This window comes from Pleuronectes platessa, chromosome 19 (genome assembly GCF_947347685.1).
Source record: "Pleuronectes platessa chromosome 19, fPlePla1.1, whole genome shotgun sequence".
In the NCBI taxonomy this organism is placed as follows: Eukaryota; Metazoa; Chordata; class Actinopteri; order Pleuronectiformes; family Pleuronectidae; genus Pleuronectes; species Pleuronectes platessa.
This window is the reverse complement of record NC_070644.1, coordinates 17,934,504-17,959,830: the sequence shown is the minus strand read 5'-3', so window position 1 is coordinate 17,959,830 and position 25,327 is coordinate 17,934,504. Positions and strand designations below refer to the sequence as shown.

Here is a 25,327-nt window from a genome sequence, read left to right as displayed (position 1 = left end):
GTAACACTCGCAAAAAAAACAAAAACACGAATCAAGTCTGTCGTCAATCCAAAGATCGAGGAGAATGTAACAATGTCTGATTTAAAGTTTGGATTTTGAAACTTCGGTTTTATTGGTCCAATTTTTTAGATACCGTCCGAGGATTCTGCATCCGATAAATATGACAACAGAGGTTTGTCGTCCTCACAGCATTGAAACAAAATCCTAAAAATTATAACAGCAAAGTGCGTTTCTGAAAACAGTGTCCCCGTCACTCTGGGTAATCCACAGAGCTCTGAATGCTGATCTGAGGTCTGAGGAGTAACCAGAGTCACTAGGTCGCTGTTTCGAGTCAAACTGCTGCAGAGTGTGAGAAACTAAATGTTTCAGCTCCATCGTTTTGGGGCGAAGGGAGAAAACTAACGCAGATTTCTCAACATATGGACATATCGACACAACTGGAGCCAATTGGGAAAAGTTCCTAATTTGGTTGATCGTTACATCTCAGACTTCTAGTGTCACATCGTGTTCGTCTTGGTCTCATGATCCAACTCATAAGTTTAGCATCCTCACTGGTAACATTGCAACTCAGTCTTCCTGTCTCCTCCTCAAACAAACATTCTTCAGGGGAATGAATCAGTATAAATAAAAATAAAAAGAAACGGGGGGGGGGGGGGGGGGGGGGGGGTCCTGCTGTCCACTCAGAGGAATGGATCAAATAACACTGAATTGTGGAGAGTAGCAGACACGTTACTCTTGCTGATTTTGTAGCTCCTCTCCATTGTCAAACCTAAGTCCGTCCTCATCCGCTTTCCATCCCGGCTCAGTTCTATGTCTCTTAACTGTGCTCGTGATGCGTTTCATTGTAGTCCATGATCTTTAGATGCTGCTGCCGGGGGCGCCCTGACCCTGCCTGAGCCCGCCCTACACCGGGCCCGGCCCCTGCCTTCTTGCGGGGGCTTTCCTGGCTGGAGGCCCGCTGCTTGGGCTCAGATGGGGGCTCCTTGTTGGGCACGGTGGGCACCGTGAGCGGGGTGGCAGGAGCTGGCATTGCAGGAGGCGCCCGAATGGGGCAGGTAGCGGGGTTGACGGGGGCAATATAATCTGGGCAGGGTGGCTCCACACACATCTCAGTCTTCAGACCGTGGGCGAGGCCCGCGAGGCGCGGAGGCGGCGGCTGCTCCTCCTCGTCGCACTGGCTCTCGCTCTTGTTGCGGAACAGCTCGCGCGCCCTCATGCCCAGGAAGCTCTTGGCACTGGGGTAGGAGCCCACAGTGAGCGGCGCGTCGGCGGGGGGCAGGGGGGCAAGCGGGTTGACGTGGGGACAGGACAGCGAGGGCTCCACCAGCAGGGGCGGGGCCAGGTCCTGGCTGCCATTGATGGAGTTGGCTGATGACTTGGAAGAGTGGCTCGCCTTTGGTTGCCCTGGCGTTAAAGTGCTGCCGTTGCCCCGAGGGGAGTCGTGTGGTGTTTTACTGGCCGCCGCCTCGGTGGTGTGACTTTTACTTGGTCCATCTGGCACCGGGACACTGTGGAGAGGACAATATTGATGTGTTAGGAGAGATAATTGCTCTTTCAAGATGTTTAGAGCTGTAAAGACGTGTTAAGGCATGACGTCCCTAAACAACGTGTTGATGTTGGGTCCATGCTTGTGTGTTAGTATCTGCTACTGTAGAAACATGGCTGTGCAACATGCAGATAGAACGAGGTGACAGCGATTCTTAGTTTCGGACATATAGACAAAGGCCATGTTAATAAAAATGTGTTAAATAATTATGTTTTTTATGTTTGTGTGATTGTGTGTCTGTGAGATCTGAGTCTGACCTGTTGTCAGCAAGAGTGTGTGGGTCAGCTCTGCCCCCTGGTGGCAAGCTGGCAGCAGTGCTGGCTGGAGCTTCCATCTCCACTCGGCTGTAGAGCTGCAGGAGTTCGGTCTGCAGCAGCTGAGTGATTCTCCTCTGAGCCCGATGTCTGCTGTCTGAGGCCTGCAGCTCCGACCTGAACACGGAGAGACGACACCGGGTTCGAGGAAACAGAAGAGAAGAGGGGGAAAGAAAACACGAGAACAGAGGCGGTTAAAAATCAAGCAGAGGGAACTGATTTCCAGCATGTTTACACAGGAGGTTTGTACCTGCCTCTTTAAATACAAACACAATTATGTTGTGTTGGATCTAGTTTAATGTCTTCACGTTTACAGGAGTTATTATTGTGCCGATGAACCTCAACTGAAGAGGCCTCCAGGAACCAAACTCACTTCGCCTGACATTTCACATCCTCCAGGAACTTCTTCTGCTCGGCGATGAGGTGCTCCTTCTTGGAGAGGTGCGTCTCCAGCTCGCCGACTCTCTGTTGCGCCGCCTCCATCTTCTGACCCTGAACCAACAAACTCTGCCTCAGCGTCTCCACCTCTTTCCCGTAAGACGCCTGCAGCATCCGGGCCTCCTGGAGCGACGGGTCGTTGTCAGCAGCAGCAGGAGGAGGAGCAGGAGGAGCAGGAGGAGCAGGAGGAGCAGGAGGGAAGAAGAAAAACACGAGATGATGAAAGATGAATGAGGAACTTTACGGAGACTTTTATTGTGACTCTACAGTGAATGAATATTGGACCTATATCATGTTCACTTATAGTTTTCTAAGCCAAACTATTGTATCAGGGATGCAAACCAATGAAGGGTGATTCAATTAAAAGGAAAAAGCAGCATTAACTGAACCTGCCAAAACACACAATTCAACAACAATACTTTCTCTTATATTTCATGAGAAATTAACACAAACCTCTAAGTATGTGATTGATCCTCATGGTTCAGATGAAGCTAGCTTCCTGCCTGAGGTACAAACGCTTCAGTTGTTTTGACTTGATGCCCAACAAACCCAATTAGTTTCCCCTTTTTTCCCCCACAGTACGTCTTCCCTGCATTTCACGGATTCTGACTCACACACACTTGCACTGTACCTTTGCATTATCGCCGCCGCTGTGGTGTAGCTCCTGCATGGACAGCTTATGTGCCTCCCCGAGGAGCAGCAGCTGCTTGTTCAGGAAGCTCATCTGCTGCTGGGTGCTCTCGCTGTTGCTCAGCTGAAGGACACACGAGACAAACAATGACGACGGAGGGCAAAGCAGCGATTATGCTACAAATACCTGTCCACAAATATCTGGGTTATACTTCACAAGATGATTGAGTAGATAATCATCTATGAATTCATCAGAGACTCAACAAGAGTTGTGCAGATGCTTCAACATCACCGGAAGAAGCTCATTGGGGTTTTTGACAGAATTCACTATGAGGTTGTTTATAAGAGAAATGTTTCACTTTACAGCTGCCATGTGACAATTATCTTTAAAAAAAAAAATCCCATCAGCCCTGGCGGCTGAAACGATTCAAGAATTTGTATTCATGTTGTCCGCATTCCATGAATTAGGATCTCTACTCGACTCTGTGGTTTCTGTCTGATTGGAAATGCCCGTTCCCTGAATCAACGGCTCCTTGTTCGTCAGGACTTCGGTTCAGTCTGGGTCACAGGAGCAAAACAGAGCTGTAAAAACCCCGGGAGGCAGAATAACACCCAGATCCCCAACGTCACGGACCTAAAAATAGAGGGCGAGAGATGACATTTCCAAGGCAACTGAGCCCCGGGACAGACTACAGAGAGGTGACGGGACAAGGGAAGGAGGGAGGGGTGTGTGTGTGTGTGTGTGTGTCGTTGTAACCCCCTGCATGTCTGACCCAACTGTCTGCCACTGCTCTTACTGTCCGTCCCAGTTCTTCCATTACGAAAACAGGAGGGAGGGGAAATAAATCTGTGGATGAGCCTAAAGAGCAGAGCTTGAAGTCTCTCGCTGATTTAACATAAAGCTACGTTTGAACACCTGACAAAATAGTACCAAACAAAAATGTGGATAAAGACCTTCTCTGTAAAAAGCAGAATTTGGTTTCAAGGTACCGACAAAGAAAGAAGAAGGCAGCTTTACCTTGATGGCCGTCTGGTTGAGGAGGTGACCGGTGTGGCACACTTTGTTGTTGGCTCTCTGAAGCTCCGCCTCCAGGTCATCCATCCTTTTCTGACCCTCCTGTAACTTACTCTGGAGACACAAGACAGTTTCGGATTACAGACGTATTTGTACTGAATATGTGTACTGTTATTTTTCCACATCATGTGTGTGTGTGTGTGTGTTTGTGTGTGTGTGTGTGTTTGTGTGTACCTGGAGCTCCTGATTCTTGGTGTAGTAGTCGTCCCGGCCCTGCTGCAGCTGCCTGATCTGACTGTGGAGCCTGGTCACCACAGTCTCCCTGTCATCCCACAGCTGCCTGTACCGTTGCTGCTCCACCTGCAGACTCTCCCTCAGAGACAAGATGTCCACACTCTGCAGGTTCAGCTGGTCCTTCTGGGGACACACACAAACACACACACAAAGACACAAACAAGTTCAGTACATAATGTGCGTGAGATTATAAATATCTAAATGTTTAAGGCAGTTTGCAACAGTCTGTGCCACAAGTTTTTGTCAGAATAGCGATGAACACACACAAAGAGGCTCGCACACATTTTTCTCCACAATACAAAATCAGCGGGCAACATTTCAGTCTTTCAGTTGATTGCTGCATGAATGTGCCAACGATCCTCCCCCTTGTTTATGTTTCCTTCCTGACAAAACAGCCCTCATGGCTTCTTTGTGACCATCACTTGTTGAAAACATTATCTGTCTGATTAGGCGCAAACAAAACAGCTTCAGTTCAATTTCCTCGGCGACATGCTGCAGATGCTGCAGATGTCTCCAGCTGTCATGAAGTGGCACAAATGCCTCAGCGATCAGTAGAAACCTCTGAAGAATTTAGTTGCTCTTTCTCCTCGCGCTGATCAAAATGCAAAGAGGTTGCTGACGAATAAAACCTGTAAACACTGTCGTCTAGTTCTTCTGTGTCGCTGCATCTAAAGAAACAAAGACCACTAAACACCTTTTGTCTAATTCAAGCACAGTTGGTATTTATAAGCCCTGTAATTGGAAAGGTGCTTAAAAGGGCAAATCTGTGCTAATGAGTTTCCACCTCACCATAGCATTGTTCTGCTCCTCCAGTGCAGTGGCGTTGATGATGCGTCGGAGGAGGCGTCGGTTGCGGACGGCGTGCTGCTCCCTCTTGTAGCGCTCGTACAGCAGCTGGTTGTGCAGCAGGAGCAGCTGGCTGCGCAGCGTGTGAAGCTCGTCCAGCGGAGCAGAGCCTGGGGAGGCCATGATAATAATAACGTAATTAACACGGCCACACACACATATCGCCAGGAATTGGATCAATTATCATTCAAGTGTGGGACGCCAAAAATAGCACAGTTAATGTTGTGTCAATATAAGTGAAGAAATTACTGTACATAAACGTGTGATATATACTCATAGTTCTGTTATCAGTTGTGAGATTTTGTTGTTGAACTTTAAAATAGTTTTGCTGATCAGTCACACATACACAAACACACAATTTGACAATATATTTAAAATGTGTAAAATGCAGAACTGTTCAATCAAGATTAAAAAAACACAAATTATAAAATTCTCCAACATAATTTTAGATAAACTGCATAATATTTTTATGATGTATAAATGGAAAGAGAGCAGAGAAAATGTTTTTCCCTGGAGAATCAGATCAGTCATGAGAAAAGACAGGAGCTTTGTTTTAGGTGTTGTAAAAAAAAAAAACAGGGGAGATGATTCAATTCCAGAGTTGTTATTACAAGTTGGCAAAGACTTCACACTGTTTATATTTTATCGTGAACTGCAGCTGGAGAAAATCTGATTCCTGCTCTGGGAGGCCGAGTGAAGAAGAAATCTCCAAACAGCTAAAAACATCTAAGTTTCTGACCTGATCCGTGATCTGCATGACTGTGGGAACTCTCTGTTCTGAATAACCTCGGCTTAAAAAGATTCCCTGTCCGGCCTGGCAGCATTTTCACTTGCTGTTTATGTCTCAAGAGCTCATGATGAATACCTAGTCATGCCTAAATAATGCTCCATCTGCAGCCTCTATAATAGCCTCTTTTATCAGTGTGCACCAGTGTTGCTGTGTTAGTGCTTTACCTCCAAAGTGCGTCCAGTCAGCTGACTTACTTGGCAAAGGTAATCTGTGAAGGCAGAGAGAGAGACAAACTGTTTATAAAAAATATTTCTCTGGGGTTTTTCTGTTCCTAAGCTGCTCCCAAGTGAAGAGCATTCATTATGCAAATGTGAGGCATTGTAATGTCAAGGTGTTCGAGGGGCTTCAAGAGCTTCTGTGTTTTCTGTGGAGGCAGGATCTCCTTTTACCACAAACTATGGAAGTTTTAAACTTTGTAAAACTTAAATATTCACTGAAAAAACTGTATGAGACACTTTATAAGAAATGTATATTCTAATATTTGAATTTTCGTCTCTTATAAATGTATCATGGAGTTCTCAAACCCAAGATACTGTGGTTTAAAACTCTCTTGTCTGAATTCATTATAAGGTAAAATTCACAGAATACATACTTGTAAGTTTGACATTTTAGGAAATAAGCAAATTAGCGTTTATAATGAAAGTAATAGGAGAACATAGACGGATACTTTGTCCGACTGTTTAAGGTGAAGTGGCAGCCAGCAGCCACTTAGCTTGAAGCACAGACTGGAAGCAGGCGGTAACAGTTTAGTCTGCTTCTGTCCATCAGAGATAAAATCCACCTTCGAGCTCTAAAGATCGTTTTCTCACAGGTCAAAACCGAGCTCGTTTCACATTATGGATCTAAACCAAGAGGGTGAAAATATAAATATCGTCATATTAACTATTGCGAGTGTCCAATGTTGTAATAAAGTGACTTGTTGGTTTGTGTTTCAGGTGACATCACTCGCTCCATCGGCCGTGTTTGTCTCTGGTGAAGCTTTTCAAATGTGACGGTGATGAGCAACTGAATTGATTGTTCTGAGGCCGGCGCTGACTTTGCTGACACTGTCTCTACTGTTGTGCCATTGGGTTTGGAGGACTGGCTCACTCTGTGTGTGTGTGTGTCTTTGTGTGTCGAAAGAAGGGGGTGGCAGCTCCTGAACAATGTCAGACTTGTTCTCGACTGGGTGTTTCCTTTGGGCCACTGAAACAGACTGGAAACAACCCAAACAGCCTCGGCAGAGTGAACCGCACATCAAAACACACTCCTGGGTTTCTTCAGTGATCAACACAAGCTTCACATTGACGACACATTCAGAACAAATGCAGTATCTCACAATTCCCGCCATTAAACAAACATGGGTCATAGCATTTATGATTTTCGACAACTGTGTAGAAAGTGAAATTGAAGAGCCGTGTCGAATTTGTCGAGATCTGAACACGTGATAGAATCAATATAAATAAACTTTGAATTAACAGGCGACCAATGCTCTGCAGCATCAGCGGCTGGGACTCGTCAATGTAGATAAAGAACAGCAACAACTGATTCTCTAGTTCGGGGTTCTGCGTAGTGAGTGGAGCTTCAGTGATCTGTGGAGTCCAGCAGCAGGTCTTCACTTGCCGTGGCTCAATTACTTATTAAAGGTCACTTTAGCGGTTTTAGAAAGAAAGCTACACTCACATTTAACACAGATTAAGCAAACAGCCCAATCCAAACAGACACGTTTACAATCAGCCGTCTACTCATATGATTAAAATACTATCACGTTTTACAAGATTGCTAAAAGCTGATTCAACGTCAGGCCCCTCACCTCTTTAGAACTTTATCGTGGACGTCGCTCCCCTGCTGAACAAGGCGATCCAGCACCTCCAGTGGTGAAGCAGTCACTACCCCTTCCTCCTCCCCGTCCTCCAACCCCTCCTCTTGCTGCAGCAGCTTCTCCATCGCCGCCTTGTGCACCGCCTCCGACGTCTTCTGGCCCACGAAGAGCGAAGCCGCCCTGGGCAGAGCCAGGTCGAAAAACGACTCGTAGGGCACCGGGGCCGGCGTCTTGCTGCACGGGCTCGGGGAGAACATCCCAAACCTGCCCATCTCGTCGTCTGGGGCCGAGGGACTCCGGTGCAGGTGGTGATCGATCGGGGTGAAACAGGACTGGAAGGACCAAGACTGCTCTAGGCCGAGGGCTGAACTCCTGCTGTCTCCTCCTGCTCCTCCACCTCCTCTTTCGCTGCCAACGCCGCTGGTGCTCGCCGTGCTCTCCGCTTTGTCTGGTGTCGACACATACTGGGGGTCGCGGATGGGGCCCTCGGGCTGGGCGTTAGAGTGGGTCTTGTCTTGTGCCTGACAGCCAGTCAGAGTCTCAGTGGTGTGATAGAAAGGGGAGTCGAAGCCCCTCAGGCCCTGTAGCTCCTGTGTATCTTCAGTGATCTTCAGCAGCTCCTCTGTGATGGCAGCTGCAGCAGAAACAACACGTTAAAGCTCAACATGAACCTGTGCATCTTCCATTAAACAGTCCAACACCCACAACAGGGGTCAAAAGGTGCATTTGCTTATTACACAGGTGGGATTTAAACACACAGGGATCTAAACAGAGATCTGTGTGTATCAAGGATATTTAGGACTCTGGTTTGTATATATTTCTAATTATGAAATGTCCATTTAATGGTTCCCATGGATATATGTAAGTCTATATTTATTTTAAGTTATAAATTCATGTGATGTATGGCCTCTGCTCTAGAATATATTTGTAGGAGTCCCAGGGGGCACCTTTTTGCTCTCACTCTTTTCCCTCCTGCTCCATTAGTGTTGTTTTCAGGTAACATGAATGTTTTGGTCGGCTTTTTTTGGTCCACGGTTTAGAACCTATACAGCAACCAGCCACCAGGGGGTGATCCAGATGTTTTGGCTTCATTTTCTAGAGGATTCATGTCAGCCATCTTTATAAACATGTCTATGAATTACACACACACACCTTCCCACCTACCTTGAGATCTCATTTTGCCGTTTCTATAACTTGAATAGCGGATAATTCGTTTTTTATGGATTGTTTTCTTGAAGAAGTTGACTATCAAATTGCTAGGATCTGGTTCTATGAGATACATACATAAATACACACACACAAAAACTTAAACCGATGCTCACCCTCTTCTCTCTCCTTCTCTGTTCTCAGCTGAAGCTCCAGCTCCTGTTTCTTCATGAAGACCGACAGCTCTGTTAAAGTCATGGAGATATTCTCAGCAGCTCCTGCATCTACGGAGGAAACATCTGCATCAGAAAAAAGACTCGATGGTCTTTTGGTATTGGTGCTTTTTCCACTCGAGAAAGCACCAATACCAAAACTACCAATACAAATCTGGTGTGGTTATTTTTGGGACGGTGATTTCCACCTTAATATAACTTATGATCCAATAATTCCTTGTTTGGAATCACAAAGAGAAGTCCGCCAACCGGAGAGCTCAGTCGAGCCAAGTCCAAATTATATTGCATGAGCTCAGGCCTGTGAAAAGTCCTCTACTGTTAAATTTAATGCAATAAACTGCAGTAATTAGACTCATCATGACTCACCTCTATTTGTTGTTATCTCTGAACTCTTCTCCGTGTCTTTCACTGGCTCCTGACGCACCAGCGTGGGTTTACTGCTCTCTCCTTGTCGGCGATCCTGAGAAGTCACAGCATTACAGTTTTATTCTAGTATTTCTTGTATTCACTCTGGGTTCGGTTAATTTAATAACCTGCAGGTCATAAATAGAGACTCTGCAATTGAATGCTTCTTACTGTCTTTTTGCAAACCACTTTAACTCAAGTTCCTGACAGATACAGGCTTTTAGTTTAACTACAACTAAAAATCATTAAAAATAACAAACAACTTTAACTACTTTGTCTTTTATCCTATTCGTTAACTTCTGAGCACAAATAGAAGACTTTAAACCTATTAGAAAAAGCAATTTGCCTCCTACTGTCAAGGAAATGAGTTTTCAAAGTGACTAATGAGATCATTCGAATTGTCTGGCGTGTTTTTCATATTTGTTTCTGACTGACGCAATAGGAAAAGTATTCAACTGGCTTGATTAATCAATATTTCATTAAGTCCTTCAGGATATTTGTCTTTAAGTGATAGATTCCTGCACATTACAAACTCACTGAGGAGACAGTTTGAAAACCAGGAGAGATCCAAGGACACGTTTTTAAAAAGGGAGAGGAGACAACATACCTTTCTTGGGGGACTGGACTGGACTGTGCTGGCTGGTAATGAGATTATGGGAAAGTCATCTGATAGGGTGGGTGGTGGGGAAGAGGTGGCTGGAGTGCTTGAGGCAGGCGTTCCTTTCCCTCCTGCTCAGACCAAAACAATCGGAAATCAAAATTCCACAGCGTCACTCAAGTGCAACATTAAAGAACCCCCACTGGTGCAGAGTTGGAATATCTTCTCATGATGTAACTTGTACCTGATGTGCAGTGGAAGCGGCTGGGCAGGTGTGAGGCACTGTGGGAGAGCTCCAAGTTGGGCGACATGCCCCTGGAGGAAGGGGGAGTGGCCATGCCACACAACGAGGAGGGGCTCCACAGAGGGTCCTTCCCCCCGCAGGAAGAGTTGAGTTCACAGGTCGAGTTCTGTAAAGAAAATTAAATGTGCAAATAAAATAAAAGCTCAATAAATTACGTTATTTCCACTGTGGTTAAAGGAACAGTTCATCATTAAAGAAACATACTGATTGGATTTCATGCTGATAAGTTATTAAACCAATTTCCCATTGCCAATCTTAAACTACATGCTTGCAGTAATTTCATACTATGGACTGTACATAAAAATGGACGTAGCTTCTCCACTTCCTCCCACTATCCAGAAATGAAGATAAAATATCCCAGATATGAAAACTCGGCCAGCCAGAGTCTGCTCAGGTGCAATCAGAGGATGGAGCCCCAGTATCGAGGTCCCACCGATAATCACGCCAATTGCAAATTGATCTAAGCATTACAAACTTACTGGGTAACTGATTAATAATAAAAGTTGTTACATCATAACCTGGTTATGCAAGTAAATTATTAGTCCCAGTGGTATTTGCCTAAACAAACAGTCCTGGTTTACTCTGGATTTGTATTAACTTTTAACTCAATAGTTAATACAAATGATACAGATGATACATGAAGTGTAAACATGACCCGGTGTACGACAGCAAGCAGCAAACAGAAGCTTAACGACCTAGAGCTCTGTTATTACCTCTGATCATCAGTTACGGACCAGTCTCGTGTACTAAACCAGGATTTTGACAGCGTTTGACCGGATTATGGATGATGTTACCTGGCGTCTGGAGGTCTGTGGGCTGCGGGAGGAGGGCTGTGTCCCTGAGAAGGGGGGCAAGGACAGGGGCGGGGGTAGCGGCTGCCGTGGAGTTGAGAATGGGGTCGAAGAAGAGCTTCCTGTTGTCGGGAAGAAAAATAGCCTGATCAATCTTTAAATGGCTGAAACATGCAGGTTTCTGTGCTCTTTGGAAACTGCTGCTTGTGGTTTAAACCACTCAGAGAAAACAATGTTTAATTCGGGAAATAAAATGAAATTGCAAAGATTAATCCTAGTAACTACTTATTGTTTTGAGTTATAAAACGTTAGAGTAGTGAAAAACCTGAAAGAATTATATTTATATATATAAACAAAAAGGAAATACATATATTGAAAAAAAAACTAATAACAGCAGATAAAGTTAACATCAGCAAAATCCTTAAAATTCTAATATCGTTCCAGTTCGGTCAGGTTTCATAAACATCTGAGATGATTTCTGACCGTAGCTGCTGTGGAGGTCTGTGTAGGGGCTGGAAGTGCAGTCTTGTGGTCGCATGTGGATTTGGGGGTAAAAGCTCTCAGGCATGGTGGCGTAACCCTCCTCACAGGAGGCCTCCTTGGGGTCTAGGGACACTTTGGCACATTCGATGACGATATCATGGATTTCATACTTTTTCCACCTACAGAGAAACACAGCAACGTATGTCAAAGTCATGCAGTAGAGAAGATTTAACACCAAATTGTTCCTTGGTTTGGTTAAAGCAGCGTGCCACTTGCCTTGTGGGATCAAGCTCATGGTCCTTTGTTCCAGTTACCAGTTCAGGATGTATACGAACGTGTTCAAGCATCGGCTGAGTGGAAAGATTGGACCCAAAATTTACATTAGAGATAATTTGCCAAAGAGACTTTACTGAAGAGCAGCACAGCAGAGCATCAGAAGGAAAGTTCTCACCTTTACCACCTCCTCAAATGTTTCCATGTTCTCCTTCATGCTGTAGTGGGATCGCAGGTAGGACACAAAGTTGCACGGGTACATGCCGTAGAGGCGGTGGAAGAGGGAATAGACGCTGGCGTGCAGATGGATTAGATAAACCTCCGAAATATGCCCTGAATGTGTAAAAAGCCACAAATGTGAACTCCAGCAAAACAAATTCAAGTCGCAGTGCAAGACACTTTCAAGAAAAAGGCTCAAAGTGTAAATCGTGTATTTCTGTATTTAATATAGAATCTTTCCTAGTCTTGATGACCACTCACACAGTACATTGACATTCACACATTCATACAGTGCATCAATGGGCAGCACTTGTTTCTCTTTGGGGATTTTCAGGGTACAGTATCTTGCCCAAGGACACTTCGGAAAGCAGATGGGGAAGACTGGGATCGAACCACTGGAGGACGACTGCTCTCCCCCTTCAGCAACCGTCTACTTTTAAGCGTCAGGTTAGCAAGATAGAGGTTCCTACCAGGGTTCTTAAGGTTCCAGGATGCCAGGCGGCCGAAGATGTCAAAATACTCCCACAGGTGTTGTTTCCCCGCTTGAGGGATCATGGGCAGCAGGGTGATCAGAACCAGCACTCCGGTTATCAGAACCACTACATCCGCATCCGTCTGCCAAGGAGAATTTGAGGGAACTTGAGTCACACGTTTAATTGCTAACATGCTGCATCGAACGTATAAGGAAATGTTTACTTAAAAATGTATAACTTAATTTTAACGAACTATAACAATCTGGTTCTTAGAAGCTACATAAAGTCAGCCTCCAAAAAGGTCGGTGCAGATAAAATAAATTGCCTTTAATTGACCTGCCTACTGCCTGACGTGCCTCCACAATGATAAAAACACACAATGAAAAGCACAGTTGTTGAATAAATAAGTATTATTCTCATCCTATAACCTCTCAGCCCCTAACAAACTGATTTCTTTGTGTATAACTGGGCCGTTACCTTGAGGCATTTGAGCAGCGAGACCAGCAGGGGGTATCGGGCAATCTTGTGGATCCAGGACGGCTGCTTGCGGATTACATGGCCGAGCAGGGTGAGGGTGGGCAGACGGCAGGCCTGCTTGGTCATGCACTCGTTCATCTTGTCCAGAAGGTGCTGTGAGGATGTCGGGAGAGGAGGTGCAGCCGGGTCAGATTCAAGCAGATACTCTCACATCAGTGATTTCACTGGAATTAATTGATTTGATTTTAAACTTTAAATCCTGTGACCGGGATTATGTTGTGACGGTTCTCACCTTATCGTGTGGCTCTCTGACTGAGGAGAGGATATGCATGGCCTGGGTAGAATTAGTTTCCAGAAAGTAGTCCACCAGGCTGTTCAGCAGCATGGACCCTCGCTCTTTAAGAAAAACGTAACAATGACTCTTCAACCAAACGATATAAACAGGAGATGATTAAGGCCATCAGGTGCAATCTATCAAAGCTCATTTATCAAACCTCACCACACTGACAAATCACGCTGCCATGAATCAATCCAAAAGGTCCTACCGGTGCTCAGCTGCTCATTGATAAGGCCTCGGATCTCTTCTAGCTGGTGGAGGTCGGAGGTCTCCAGGAGTGGGAGGAGGTCCCCCACGTTGGGCTGCTCCCTGGCCATGGTGGCGGTGGCAGTGCAGGAGGTGGAGGCAGTGTCTCTCTGTCAAGGTGTCAGTCCCTGCCTGCCTGGAGGACTCCTGGGCCCACCCTCCGATACAGTCTCCAGGCACCTCTGCATCACAACAGGACAGAAACATTTCCCAGAGTTAGTCAGAGCTCTGATCGAGGATTAATGGTCACACAAGACGATAGTGACGCTGTGCAGGAATTTTCTTTTAATCTGTCATCGGATCTGATTAAAAGACCTTCATCTAAATGAATTAGTCATGAAGAATGATGAAGATTGAAGTGAATTGAGAATTTTGTTCCCATGATAATGTCACATTGAAAGCTATATTATATTTATTATCACAGACACTAGTTATTGTTGTCATACACATAACTGAATCCCAATTGAGCTTCAGTTTGAGTCCAACTGTATTAAATATCAATGATTATTTCCATTACATTAATTCTGTGATTCCATCTTTAGTATCCAGTGTTTTTACAACTCTTATGTCCTTTTACCAACTTAATTAAATAGCCCCTGACGTCGTGGCTGATAAGGAACCATGTAAGAGCCATTGAGCTGCTTTCATTAAGTGACAAAGGTCCGGTTCAGACCTGGTATTAACATGCGCCTCTGGTGATACGGTCACAGGTGGACAGCTCAAAGTACAAGTGTGAGCTCACCCATGATGCATTAAGGTCTGAACACCCAGACCACATTCGAAGGTGGAATTGCATACGCTCATTGACACTGACTCCATAAATACATCTGCAATTAATGAAATGAGCACACAGAGTCAAACTTAACACAGAAGGTACGATTCACGAGGTCCTGATTCCACTTGATTCAGGATATTTCAAATCACAAAACATATGTTGCTCAAATATGATAGAGATTCTCAGAGAACTAATGTCAATTGTAAAATATACCTGTTGCATTTTACATAATTATGACTGTATACTGTTACGACATGAGGTGCTGTGTGGTGCAGCACCTCAGTCAAGGTAAGTCAACAACTCTGCATGGGTAAACAGATCCAATATATTCACCATATGTACATATACAGTGTATTTCTAAACCATAACTTTATGTGGAAGCCCTTTGCAGCCTGTGCAAATTAGACATTCATAATGTAAACACCACTAATACCAGTGAAACACACGCTTTGCTGTGATTGTCTGAAAAAAAAACTACACTGGTTAGGACACGAGATTAAAAAAAAAGTGTGTATCAGCATAAAAACCAGAGTCATACATGTAGAAGACAAAGATGTCCACTTGGAAAGACAATGAGATTCTAGAGCTTCTGGTGATAAGAGCAGAAGCTGGTGTCAATGTGACGTCATTTAAAACATGCAATCTCCTGAGTGGAAGTCATAAATCAAGTCCTGCCTCCTGCTGCTCCCAGACGCCGTCCTCCGCCAAAACACTCCAGTGACTTTCCTGAACACATCGGACAATCTACTGCCGAGTTCGTCAGCAGAATCGCAACTGCACAAATAAAAACCTCCTCTGAGCCCACAACCCATTTCAATCCTTCCTGTTTACTGTCAATGACCTACATTCAATAGGGTCTGATTCATTTAACAGCTATCAAACCACAGAAAGAACAGGCATGAAAACATGTTTACTGTTTCAGGTTAATAGTCTATTTGTATTGTGTGTTATATATTAAGGCGCGACGCTGAGTCACTAGTTTGAATTAAAGCAGAGTCATGCAAATCTCCATCTGAAAAACAGGCCCAGATAATCTAGATAGGCCGGTCATTATCCTCAGGGTGTTTGTGCCCAACAGGGGAGATCGCGTCAGTCTGTTTTTCAACACCTTGGCCACACACTCAACACACTAAAGGATGATTAGCACTTCATTAGTGACGAATAAGAAATCTTTCAACACAGTCACATGCCCTCCACCCCCCCCCCCCCCCCCCCTCCAATACAACAGGAGGTCATTTAGAAAACGAGAAACGAAGGAATTAAACGATATCCAGCACATTTGATCTCATTTCCACTGAAGTCATATGTCGGATGGAGACACTGCCCTCGAGCTTCTCTCACTCACAACAAATAAACACAAGATGAAAAGAACCGGAATACGACGTCGCTGCTTTTTGAATCCCCACGCGACTGTCTCCCTGTTATCAATCAACTGCCCAGTCATGCTGGGAGGCAGGGGGGGTGCAGGCAGTGGATTGAAATGTAGGTGGGTTCCCCCCCGCTTCAATCTTGCAGGGACAGGTCAGTGGCACAGGAGCCACCCTCTGTGTGGTCCCGGGCAGTTTGGGATAAGCTCGGGACGAAACAAAGAACCTTTATGTGGCCCGAACGCTCCCATGTACACACTAGAAATAACATCTGGCTCAGTGCAAGCGTTTACCGACAGGCTCCTTCTCCCCTGGGCAAATATTCAAAAGTGGAATCAGAGAGACAAACAACCTGGTCAGTCAATTTCAAGGTTTTTTTTTACCAGCCACCTAACTGACTTGTTCAGGGCCCTGCGAGGCAAAAAGTGGGATTTGTAGTCAGCGAAGTAACTTCAGGTTTGATTCTGGGGTTTGAGTTCACTTCTTAGGGGGGGGAGTGAATGCAGGTTAGCATCAAAGGATCTGATCAGAACCTGTCAACTGCCCAGCTACTACTCAAACCAGTGCCATTCCCTGGAAACCACTGGACTGAGTCCTCCGCTCACCCCGACAGACGGGATCCAGCAGTGTTGCCACCTCAGGACCCTTAATTTAGATCAGGAGACCGCCAGCTTATTTTAGACTGTGTTCAATTTGGTCCCTATTCTTGTAAAGCAGCTTGTGTTAAGACTTTAGAGGTTGTTTACACCGTTTTTTAAATGATCTGCAGTTGGAAATATATTAGCTTCCTCAAATTATAGCACTGGAAATGTATTATTGCAGATAACAGTAACATAACCCGGAACACTGTAAACGTAAGATTAAGGAACATTGCTTTCAACTCATGATAACTCAGATATGTCCTCATCTGGACTCAGCATGCATGTGTATATAGGTTTATTTGTTCCTTTTAATATCAACCTGCCTGAGAGTGCAGATTAAAAATGAATCTAAGGGACTTAACTCTGGTGCATGGATATGAACCATTGTGCTCATATAAATGAATGTAAACTGTGCCTTTTAAATAAATAAAAGTTAAAAAAGTGAACACGACAGACGAGGTGAACGTGTGTCTCAGGATATGAACGAGTGATGTGATGACAGGAAAAACAAAGTCAGGCTGTTTCAAGTTGCAATGCAGCTGCAGGATATAGTTTGAACGAGCAGAGAGATGCATGATGATGTTGGTGTTGAAATGAAGCAGAAGTAGAAGTGATGCAAGCACCGAGGCCCTGGTGGCCCCGTGGCCCAGCGGAGTGAGGTGCAGGGTGACGGCAGCTGCAGGAGAAGCTGCTGCTGTGTGCGGACTGACCACAGGCTGCTGCTGCTGCTGCTTGTCGTAAACAACTCGCAGAGAACAATGGGCAGGGTTGGGTTTTACTTCATCCCCCCGTTAATAGAACCACCCGGGCGGCCTGTCCCGCACGAACCCGACCCGCACCGAACCGAACACGCGAGACGAGCCCCCGACGAGGCGGATTGAAAGCACCGACATCCACGTTAAACCCCATCACTCGGGAAAACAAGCCAGTCCCACCGCCGGAGAGCTAACGTTAGCTGGCAGCAGCGACCCCGCGCTCGGTCCGGGGCTCATCCCGCCTGTCAGCCGCGGCCAGCCGGCGGAGACGGAGGCCCGCCAGCCCCCGGTGGACCACACGGGTCCCGGGGGACGAGTTTCGCTGCGGGGGAAAGCACGTTAGCTGTGAATAATCGGAGCTGTTTACCTGTTAGAGACGCTGCACTCCACAGGGCGCCGCCATCTTGAACACCTCACAGCCCATCCCACCGCTGTCACCCTCCGCTGTCGGGGCTGCATGCGAACTAATCCCACAAGTTAGCGCCGCCGCGAGCCGCAACACGCAACTTTAGCGACTGATTTACCGCAAGAAATGCGAAGAATAAGTTACGCAAATTACACCTAGTGACTCTGAAGTGTCACCAGCGCCCGGACACATCGGGGTTTTCGCCTGTGTTTGCAAAGCTAATATTGTTTTTCCAGTCTCCTCATTGGTGGAGGGATGGAGTGAGTGTAATGCGGTTTCGCGTGACCCACATGTGCACAGCGCACGCGCAAATTAGTCTTATTTTTTATCCCACCAGGTTCATTTTCTTTGTCAAATTAATACAAATAAAGTATGTTATGTTTGAGGAAACTGAGACAAAGATTGGTCAAATGTTCATCTTCTTTGTCAAATTAAAAAAATTAAGTTAGTACTGGTCTGGAATAAAATAAATAAACTCCACTTGAGGACAGAACTGATTAGATCATTAATAATAATGAAGCACTGAGCAATATTTATTAATCCTCCAAGTCAAATGTATTCATTGTCATTCAAACGTGTATACCTCCTCAGGATGTTAAAAATAATCAGGACTTTTAATTTGAAATCTGAACTAGACAGCAGAGTTCCACAGTTCTCACAAACCGTTCAATTTATTTGCTTGGCACTTGGCATGTGTATTGTTAGTGACCAAGGGATGTGCAGGGTCATATTTTGTGTCATTTGGACTCACACTCAGTGGGGGGGCTGAGAGTTGAACATGTCTTCTTCTACGTCCTCAGATAAATAACAGTAGTCTTCTACAACTGGATCAAACTTTTGAGTATTAGTATTTCAAAGTAAATGCACTTAAACTTGGGTCTGAAGATTATATCGATCGCTTAACAGACATGAAACTGTAACAGCAGTTAAGGGATGAAAATTGTATTAGATTACACATAAAATCTTCACTGCAGATAAACCAGGGAGGATGAACATCAAAGTTGTCTGACTTCACTGGGCTTGTTTATAAAAAGCTCTGCACACAAACAATAAATACAGTGAAGTTACACACTCAGACCACCAGATGGCAGACTTGCACTAGTTCTCCTCACGTAACTCCTCTTCTATCCAAAGTTGTTCTCCTCTCCTGAACTTTGTTTTTAACAAGATTTCACGTTATTATTACTATGAATATTATTATGATTATGATTATTCCCATTATTATTTCATTTTACTGTTATTATACCTGGTTGGACTCTTCTTCGGCAGCTGTTATGTGTGAAACTGGAGCCTCCCTGGATGAAATCTGACTGAACACCTATGTTGATGCAGAGTAAATCTCCCAGACTGGTTTGGTGTGTGTATCTTTGGAGGTGCTACACTATCATATGATTTCTCTATGTTCGTTTAAATCTTTCACACAACACACACTCATACACCGGAATCCTGTAAATCAAACACTGTTAGGTGGAAACAATTAGTCGGATTTTCTTGGGGGGATTGAAATTTACCGTTTTTTCGAAGTTCAAATGGAAAATGTACACACTGGTAATATTTTGCTGTTTTGAATGCAAAGTATGAGATACATGTATTTCTCTCCCAAAGCATTGACATTTATTTAATTCATCATCTCGTAGTTAACACGTTTAAATCCCAACATGCTTTTTTTCGCTTCACCTGTCCTCTTCACCTTGTTTCGTCTAACTGCTGCGAAGGCCTCGTGTTTTTCTAGGCAAATTTCCCTCTCCAGGCTCTGGCCTCTCATTGGTGGAAAACCACACTCAGATTCCACTGTGAAATTATCTGATTGGATATCAGGGAGGGGAGAGAAGAGACAGCAGAGAAGTGAGAGATGCTTTCTTTAAAACACTGCTTTGCTTTGCTGACTTTTAGGAAAGGATTTAACGACAGGTTCTCTGCCTCTGCTCATCTTCTCCTTTTCCACACGACGGAAATTATTATTATTAATATTATTTACATTATTAAGACGCTCTTAATTTGGACGGGAACCTGCTCTGTTCACGGTGAGTAGCCGCAACTTGGGAAATAGACCGAAAAGTAGCTTGTAAACTAAAATGAAACTTAGAAACAAACCTTTAAACGCCTTTTGAAAAGGTGTTAATTTACCATTATTCTCCTCCAAGCTGCTAAAATGCTAACAAGCCCTCTTTCACAGCTAGTTATTATTATTAATTATAATCAAATAATTGTTTTGTTATTTTTATGTATAACTGTGAGTGGTCAAATTGTTTTTCTTGACGTTATTCGATGAGAACTGAACTTCCAGCGGCCGTTCTAAGCTCTTCTGACTCGATCAAACCCCCTAATTAACTTAAATTAACCACTCGTTATAATTTCTCTGGTGTAGGGTCAACATGCCTCGGTCATTTCTGGTGAAAAACAAAAGGTGCACGTCCTATAACGTCCACCGTTCACATGAAGAGGAGCCCAAAGCCGCCACATATACAGGTAAGACTTATTATATAACGTGAGTACATGAGGGACACCTAAAATGCTGCTGTCTTCTTTTATTGACATAGACTTAGACTTGAGAGCAGCTTGCTTTTATTAAATATTTAAAATGGGACATATCTTAATTATGCTGATATCAACACATCAGTCTTCAAATCCGAAAGTCAAGATTTAGCTCTGACTGAATGTCTCCTGTGTGATGAATGTCTTCAAGGAGGAACCGCATTGTTATTTGTTTACTTGCTGTCCATAACCACACAGAGTGACGTCTTCTGTTTGAATCAGTCCTACTCATTTTGTTTGTTGCAGAAGTCCCAACAGCAGCTCAGATCTCAGAAACTTCAGATGGGGCTCAGTCGGAGGGGGAGTTCTCCCCCCCGGACCGCTCCTCATTTGAAAAGGAAGAGCCAGAGCTCGCCTGTCCCTTACCCGTTCACCCAGAGCCAACCAGGCCTGCTGCAGCTCCCACACAGCCATACTTCCTCCCTGGTGAGCTGCAAGTGCATCTCCTTCTTATCCCTGTTGCATTGCATCACTTCAGATCAAAGTGTTAAATCTTGTCTTCTTATTTCTGTGTCTGCAACCTCAGAGCCTCACATGGCAGAGTTCCCTCCCTACTACAAGCCGTCCTATGCCTGGGATCCGGTGCCTTCGTCCTACGAGCTGCGTCAGGTGACTTTCAGCCCCACGGTGCTGCAGCACGCCAGCAATCTGTACGGCAGCCACATCAGCCGCAGTCCACAGCCTCAGCAGCCTCTGGACTGCAGCACGCACTACTCCCCCACCTCCAACACCTACCACTGCATCACCTGTGACAAGGTACGCACCACAGTATGACCTGCAACACGTGGGAGATGATAGAAAATATCTAGGATCTAGGATACTTTGCTCAATCATACAATAAATCCACTTTGCATTGAAAATGTCAAAAACATAGACGCATTTCATATTGATTTGATTTCCTCAGCAGGCTGTGTCACTGATGGTCAAACTTTGTTCCAGGTGTTCTCGACGCCACACGGACTGGAGGTCCACGTCAGGAGGTCGCACAGCGGAACGAGGCCTTTCGGGTGCAGCATCTGCAGGAAAACCTTCGGTCACGCCGTCAGTCTGGAGCAACACATGAATGTCCACTCGCAGGTAAAACACCATAAGTCATAATTCAGCACTAACCTTTCATAGAGTTTATAGGACATGTGTGAGACAGTCTGAAGAGCCAGATTCAGAGCAGCCGAGAAGAATCTGGGACCTTTACACTTTAAGACCCTTTGTGTGAATTAAGGTTGAAAATTGCTGGATCCTATACTTCCCATAATGCACCTGTCTTTATTTGACCATGAATAAATGACTGTGAGTCCATCAGGGTCATCTGCTGTGTTCAAATGAAACTCGTGAGCTTTTGGTAATGACACAGGAAGTCATGTCCATGAACAGTCTTGTATGGTTGGCGTGTTGCAACATGGATGTCTCGACAATATTCACCTCAGACTTATGATAAATTTACAAAGAAAAACTATATATATGTATATATATATATATATGCAACTAAAAATAAAACATATGAAGTTATAATTTAAAGAAAAATACACTTCTATGGCTTTTGCCATTTCTGAAAATTAGCACAGTCCCAGTTCTAAACCTACTGGTTTAGAATGGGCTGTTAGCTTAGCCTGTGTAATGGTCTGTAGACTTCTTCAGAATACCTTGTGATTCCCCCTAAAGCAGTTTACTTTTTATTATTTGTGAGCTGGACGTTGTGTGCAGAGCATTTTTTAAACAATCGATGGTGCAGAGTCAAGTTAGAGAACTTTGTGTTCGTCCTACCTGGTTTATTTGCACAATGCAAAATACAAGGAACGGTCAAACTAAATCTTGTAACATCTCCAATTCCCTGAAAACTGGGCAAAGTCCATCTGCCGATGAAGACCATGTGTTATGACCTAAAGCACCAGAAAAACTATCCGCAGTAAGTGGACCTTTATTCCGAATGCATTTATGTGTAACACTTTTGTCGTACTTTTGTTTTTGATCAGGAAAAAAGCTTCGAGTGCAAGATGTGTGGAAAATCATTCAAGCGCTCGTCCACTCTCTCCACACACCTGCTCATCCACTCGGACACGAGGCCTTACCCCTGCCAGTACTGCGGCAAGAGGTTCCACCAGAAGTCGGACATGAAGAAACACACGTACATTCACACTGGTAAGTCTCAATATGGAGGTGTTGTAAAAAAAAGTGTGCGTGGCTTCTCTCACTGTAATCATCTGCTTTCCAAGTGCAGAGTCTCCAGGAGTAATATAACTGCTGATAAATCTGAAAAAGAAACTTTAAACAAATGTCCTGTTGATTTGCCTATCTGCTTTTCCTGCTTCACACGGAGCTCTGTGAGAGGAACTTCCTGCAGCCTGCATTTGTTGCCAGCAAATGTCTAAACAATGACAGGATTCTTCACTAATTCATACGAATATACATTTTAAATTCATGGAATAATAGTTGGCCCCATTTGTGGTGCTTGTGCACGGCAAACGTGATTTTCCAGCACCAGTGGAGAGGAAGTTGAAGCTCCTTTTTGCCCCCATAAATCATTGGAACATGATCTTTGATTTTAATCCTGTTGATTTCTTATTGTATTCTTTGTATTTTTACAGGTGAAAAACCTCACAAATGCCAAGTGTGTGGCAAAGCGTTCAGTCAGAGCTCCAACCTGATCACCCACAGCAGGAAACACACGGGATTCAAGCCGTTCGGATGTGACATTTGTTCTAAAGGCTTCCAACGCAAGGTGGATCTCCGCCGGCACCACGAGAGCCAGCACGGCATGAAGTGAAGCCGAAGTGAGCACAAAGCCCTGAGCGCAGCAGTAGCACTCTTTTGTACAAATGCTTTTAATAGTAGAAGCAGTAATTTATTGTTATCATTGATAATAACAAACAAGATGATATAACATTTATTTATACATCTGGTTTCTTTTTGGTCTTCTCAGATAATGTATAAAAATAAAGCTGTGAAATCAAATCATGTTTTAAGGTGATTTAACTTCAAGAAAAATGTGTCAGGAGGAAAATGAGTAGCTGATAAAAAATTATTTTTTAATATATTGGAAGTTTTCTTCTTTCCAAATATGTGTTTACATCACTTTTGGTTTTCCCTACTGTTAATTTAAAATAAGCTTCAGCAATGTAAATCTGTCAGAGCCGATGAATGCTTTGCTTCTTGAAAAATAAAGTTGAACTGAGTATGAAAAATCTTTGGTTTCCTCGTTGAATAAAAATTAACAAAGTGTAATGCAACATGCAATCCGTCATGGCTGGAAGGGAAACGACAAGCCTGGTGTTTGTCTAAGATGACACGATGAGCACTGCAAACACACAATTTCTCGCCGTTCGACTCTTTCTGTGTGTTTTCCTGAGTAACTTTCCTGTCGAAGCAGGATGTAGAACAACGACACAACTCTGGCCTCGGGGGAAAATCTCTTGTGGGACCGGGAAGAGATATGGAGTGGAGTAATACTGCATTCAAATAACACACCTGGAGCAGCATGCAAATCTGAGGCCGGGGAGCTTTTCATTCCTCAGAATCGAGGAAAAAGTTGTTAAAGGTGAAGTTTTACATCCCCAAACGTTCAAGGGTCTGCCGCTTCCTCTTTATAGAGGCCGAGCCAGCTCCATAATCTCAATATGAAATCAAAACTGTCGCATAGACGGTAATTGTAGCCACACACACATCCATTGTTGCTGCTTGGCCTTCACAGTGAGTCCAGTGGGATACAGGGATTAAATAAGAGGCTGAGGGAAAAAGGGATTGATTACTTAGTCAACTGTCACCACACCCAGTCAGCCTCCTGGATTTACTTTAACTCACCACCTTCCTCAAACACCAAACCTGTTGGGACATTAATCTGCTCCAGGCAAATCAGATCATCACCTCAGTCTGTTAAATCTGACAAACACTGCAGCCACAGTTCCTAGGACGGGTTTTTAAAAAGGGACGTTAGACAAACTGCTGATGTAATGACTGGATAGAAACTCAGCTTGGTGGCTCAATCGAACCTAATCGGGATGTAGAAGTTGTTTTTTAGGTGAGAATGAATTACTTCTGTTAATCTGCTATAACAAAAAGAAACAAACAATAGAAAATAGAAAATATTTAAGGACATTTCCGGGGTTTTGTTGCCTTTTTTTATTTAAACTCAGAAAATATCTGACACACTCTCTCTACTTATCATGTAACCAATCTGAATCTTTCGTTGATATTATTATGACTGTATCATTGCCTTCACTCGCGTCTTTGAGTTGAACAAAAATGGATAAGTTCTTTTAACCTGGATCTCCGCCTCCCTTCAGCGCAGCGGTGCTTTGCTAGATTCTGATTGGCTGATCAAGTCTGACAAAAAAAATGACAAAAACGCCAAGTTGTCTTCACTCTTTGTGTATTTTTAATGTGCCTTCAAGTCATGTTATCTGCAAAGGTGTCTTTACCATTGTCTTTACTTTTTGCATTACTGGACGAGTGCAGACACGTTTGCTAAACCAGCTCTGTCATTTTTACCCGTCAGTGTTTTACATATCATGACGTTTAAGTTTTGACTAATGACAACAACTTACATTCCTCAGTTGATATCGATCTATTTAAATAATGGAAATACTTAAATACTTGTCAGAAGTGTATTTTACTGCAACTTGTAAATTCCTCCTTGTTGTTGTTGTTGTTGGGGGATTGAAGCTGAATGGTTGTAGTCTACTTCCTTCTATGGAAGCAGCTCTGTGAATAATTGTATCTGAGTTTATCTCACATTTTAGGATATTAACTTTGACTGATGCTGCTGCTTGTCCTTTGCTTTATTTGTCTCTCAGCATCAAGCCACTGATGACGAGTCCTCTGCCTTCAGAGAGACGTGGCCCAAACCAACTCCTCCTCCTGGATCTTTCGTTTGTCTCAAAGTTTTTCAGAAAAGGTACATGGGGATGAATTTGAGTTCTAAACTGTGCATCTTCGTCAGCTGGATAACAAGGATTTATCATGCAGGGCCAAACTTTGGTTCATTATACTTTCAATACCATGAATCAAAAGATGGCCTCACAGATTAAAGAACAATAGTTAATTCGCCTGTGTTGCAGAAATCAGTGTCTGAACCGGGGAACAGAGGAGACATGAGAGGTTACTGTCTGGCAAACAAATCTGTGAGCTCTATGCAAAATGTGTTGATATTACTGGGGCAGCGGGGTCTGTTGTGATGCCGCGCGACGGTTAGACCC

General features: G+C 44.2%; 2 protein-coding genes across 4 annotated transcripts; one reads left to right on the top strand and one right to left on the bottom strand.

The window, feature by feature from the left end:
- Nucleotides 1–648: 648 nt before the first annotated feature.
- On the bottom strand, nucleotides 649–17,851 carry tsc1b (TSC complex subunit 1b). Of its 3 annotated transcripts, none has more exons than XM_053411473.1 (22): nucleotides 17,565–17,851; nucleotides 13,622–13,841; nucleotides 13,369–13,472; nucleotides 13,077–13,229; nucleotides 12,597–12,741; nucleotides 12,086–12,240; nucleotides 11,911–11,984; nucleotides 11,635–11,813; nucleotides 11,155–11,273; nucleotides 10,301–10,466; nucleotides 10,066–10,187; nucleotides 9,420–9,513; nucleotides 8,997–9,119; nucleotides 7,666–8,308; nucleotides 6,038–6,081; nucleotides 5,027–5,193; nucleotides 4,178–4,360; nucleotides 3,947–4,057; nucleotides 2,930–3,052; nucleotides 2,234–2,421; nucleotides 1,804–1,977; nucleotides 649–1,508 (listed from the first exon to the last, which is right to left on the bottom strand). In XM_053411473.1, the coding sequence occupies exons 2-22, from the start codon at nucleotides 13,728–13,730 to the stop codon at nucleotides 818–820; spliced, it is 3,867 nt and encodes a 1,288-aa protein (XP_053267448.1). In that variant the 5' UTR covers nucleotides 13,731–13,841; nucleotides 17,565–17,851; the 3' UTR covers nucleotides 649–817. The 3 variants fall into 3 exon arrangements, with proteins under 3 accessions (XP_053267448.1, XP_053267450.1, XP_053267449.1); XM_053411475.1 differs by having other exon boundaries at nucleotides 8,997–9,104; nucleotides 17,565–17,849; XM_053411474.1 differs by lacking the exon at nucleotides 17,565–17,851 and adding an exon at nucleotides 14,402–14,489.
- Nucleotides 17,852–19,389: 1,538 nt separating this feature from the next.
- On the top strand, nucleotides 19,390–23,317 carry gfi1b (growth factor independent 1B transcription repressor). Its single transcript, XM_053411114.1, has 7 exons — nucleotides 19,390–19,627; nucleotides 19,972–20,072; nucleotides 20,385–20,564; nucleotides 20,665–20,894; nucleotides 21,078–21,215; nucleotides 22,109–22,274; nucleotides 22,721–23,317. Exons 2-7 carry the CDS (start codon nucleotides 19,979–19,981, stop codon nucleotides 22,897–22,899), a joined length of 987 nt encoding a protein of 328 aa, XP_053267089.1. The 5' UTR covers nucleotides 19,390–19,627; nucleotides 19,972–19,978; the 3' UTR covers nucleotides 22,900–23,317.
- The last annotated feature ends 2,010 nt before the right edge of the window (nucleotides 23,318–25,327 follow it).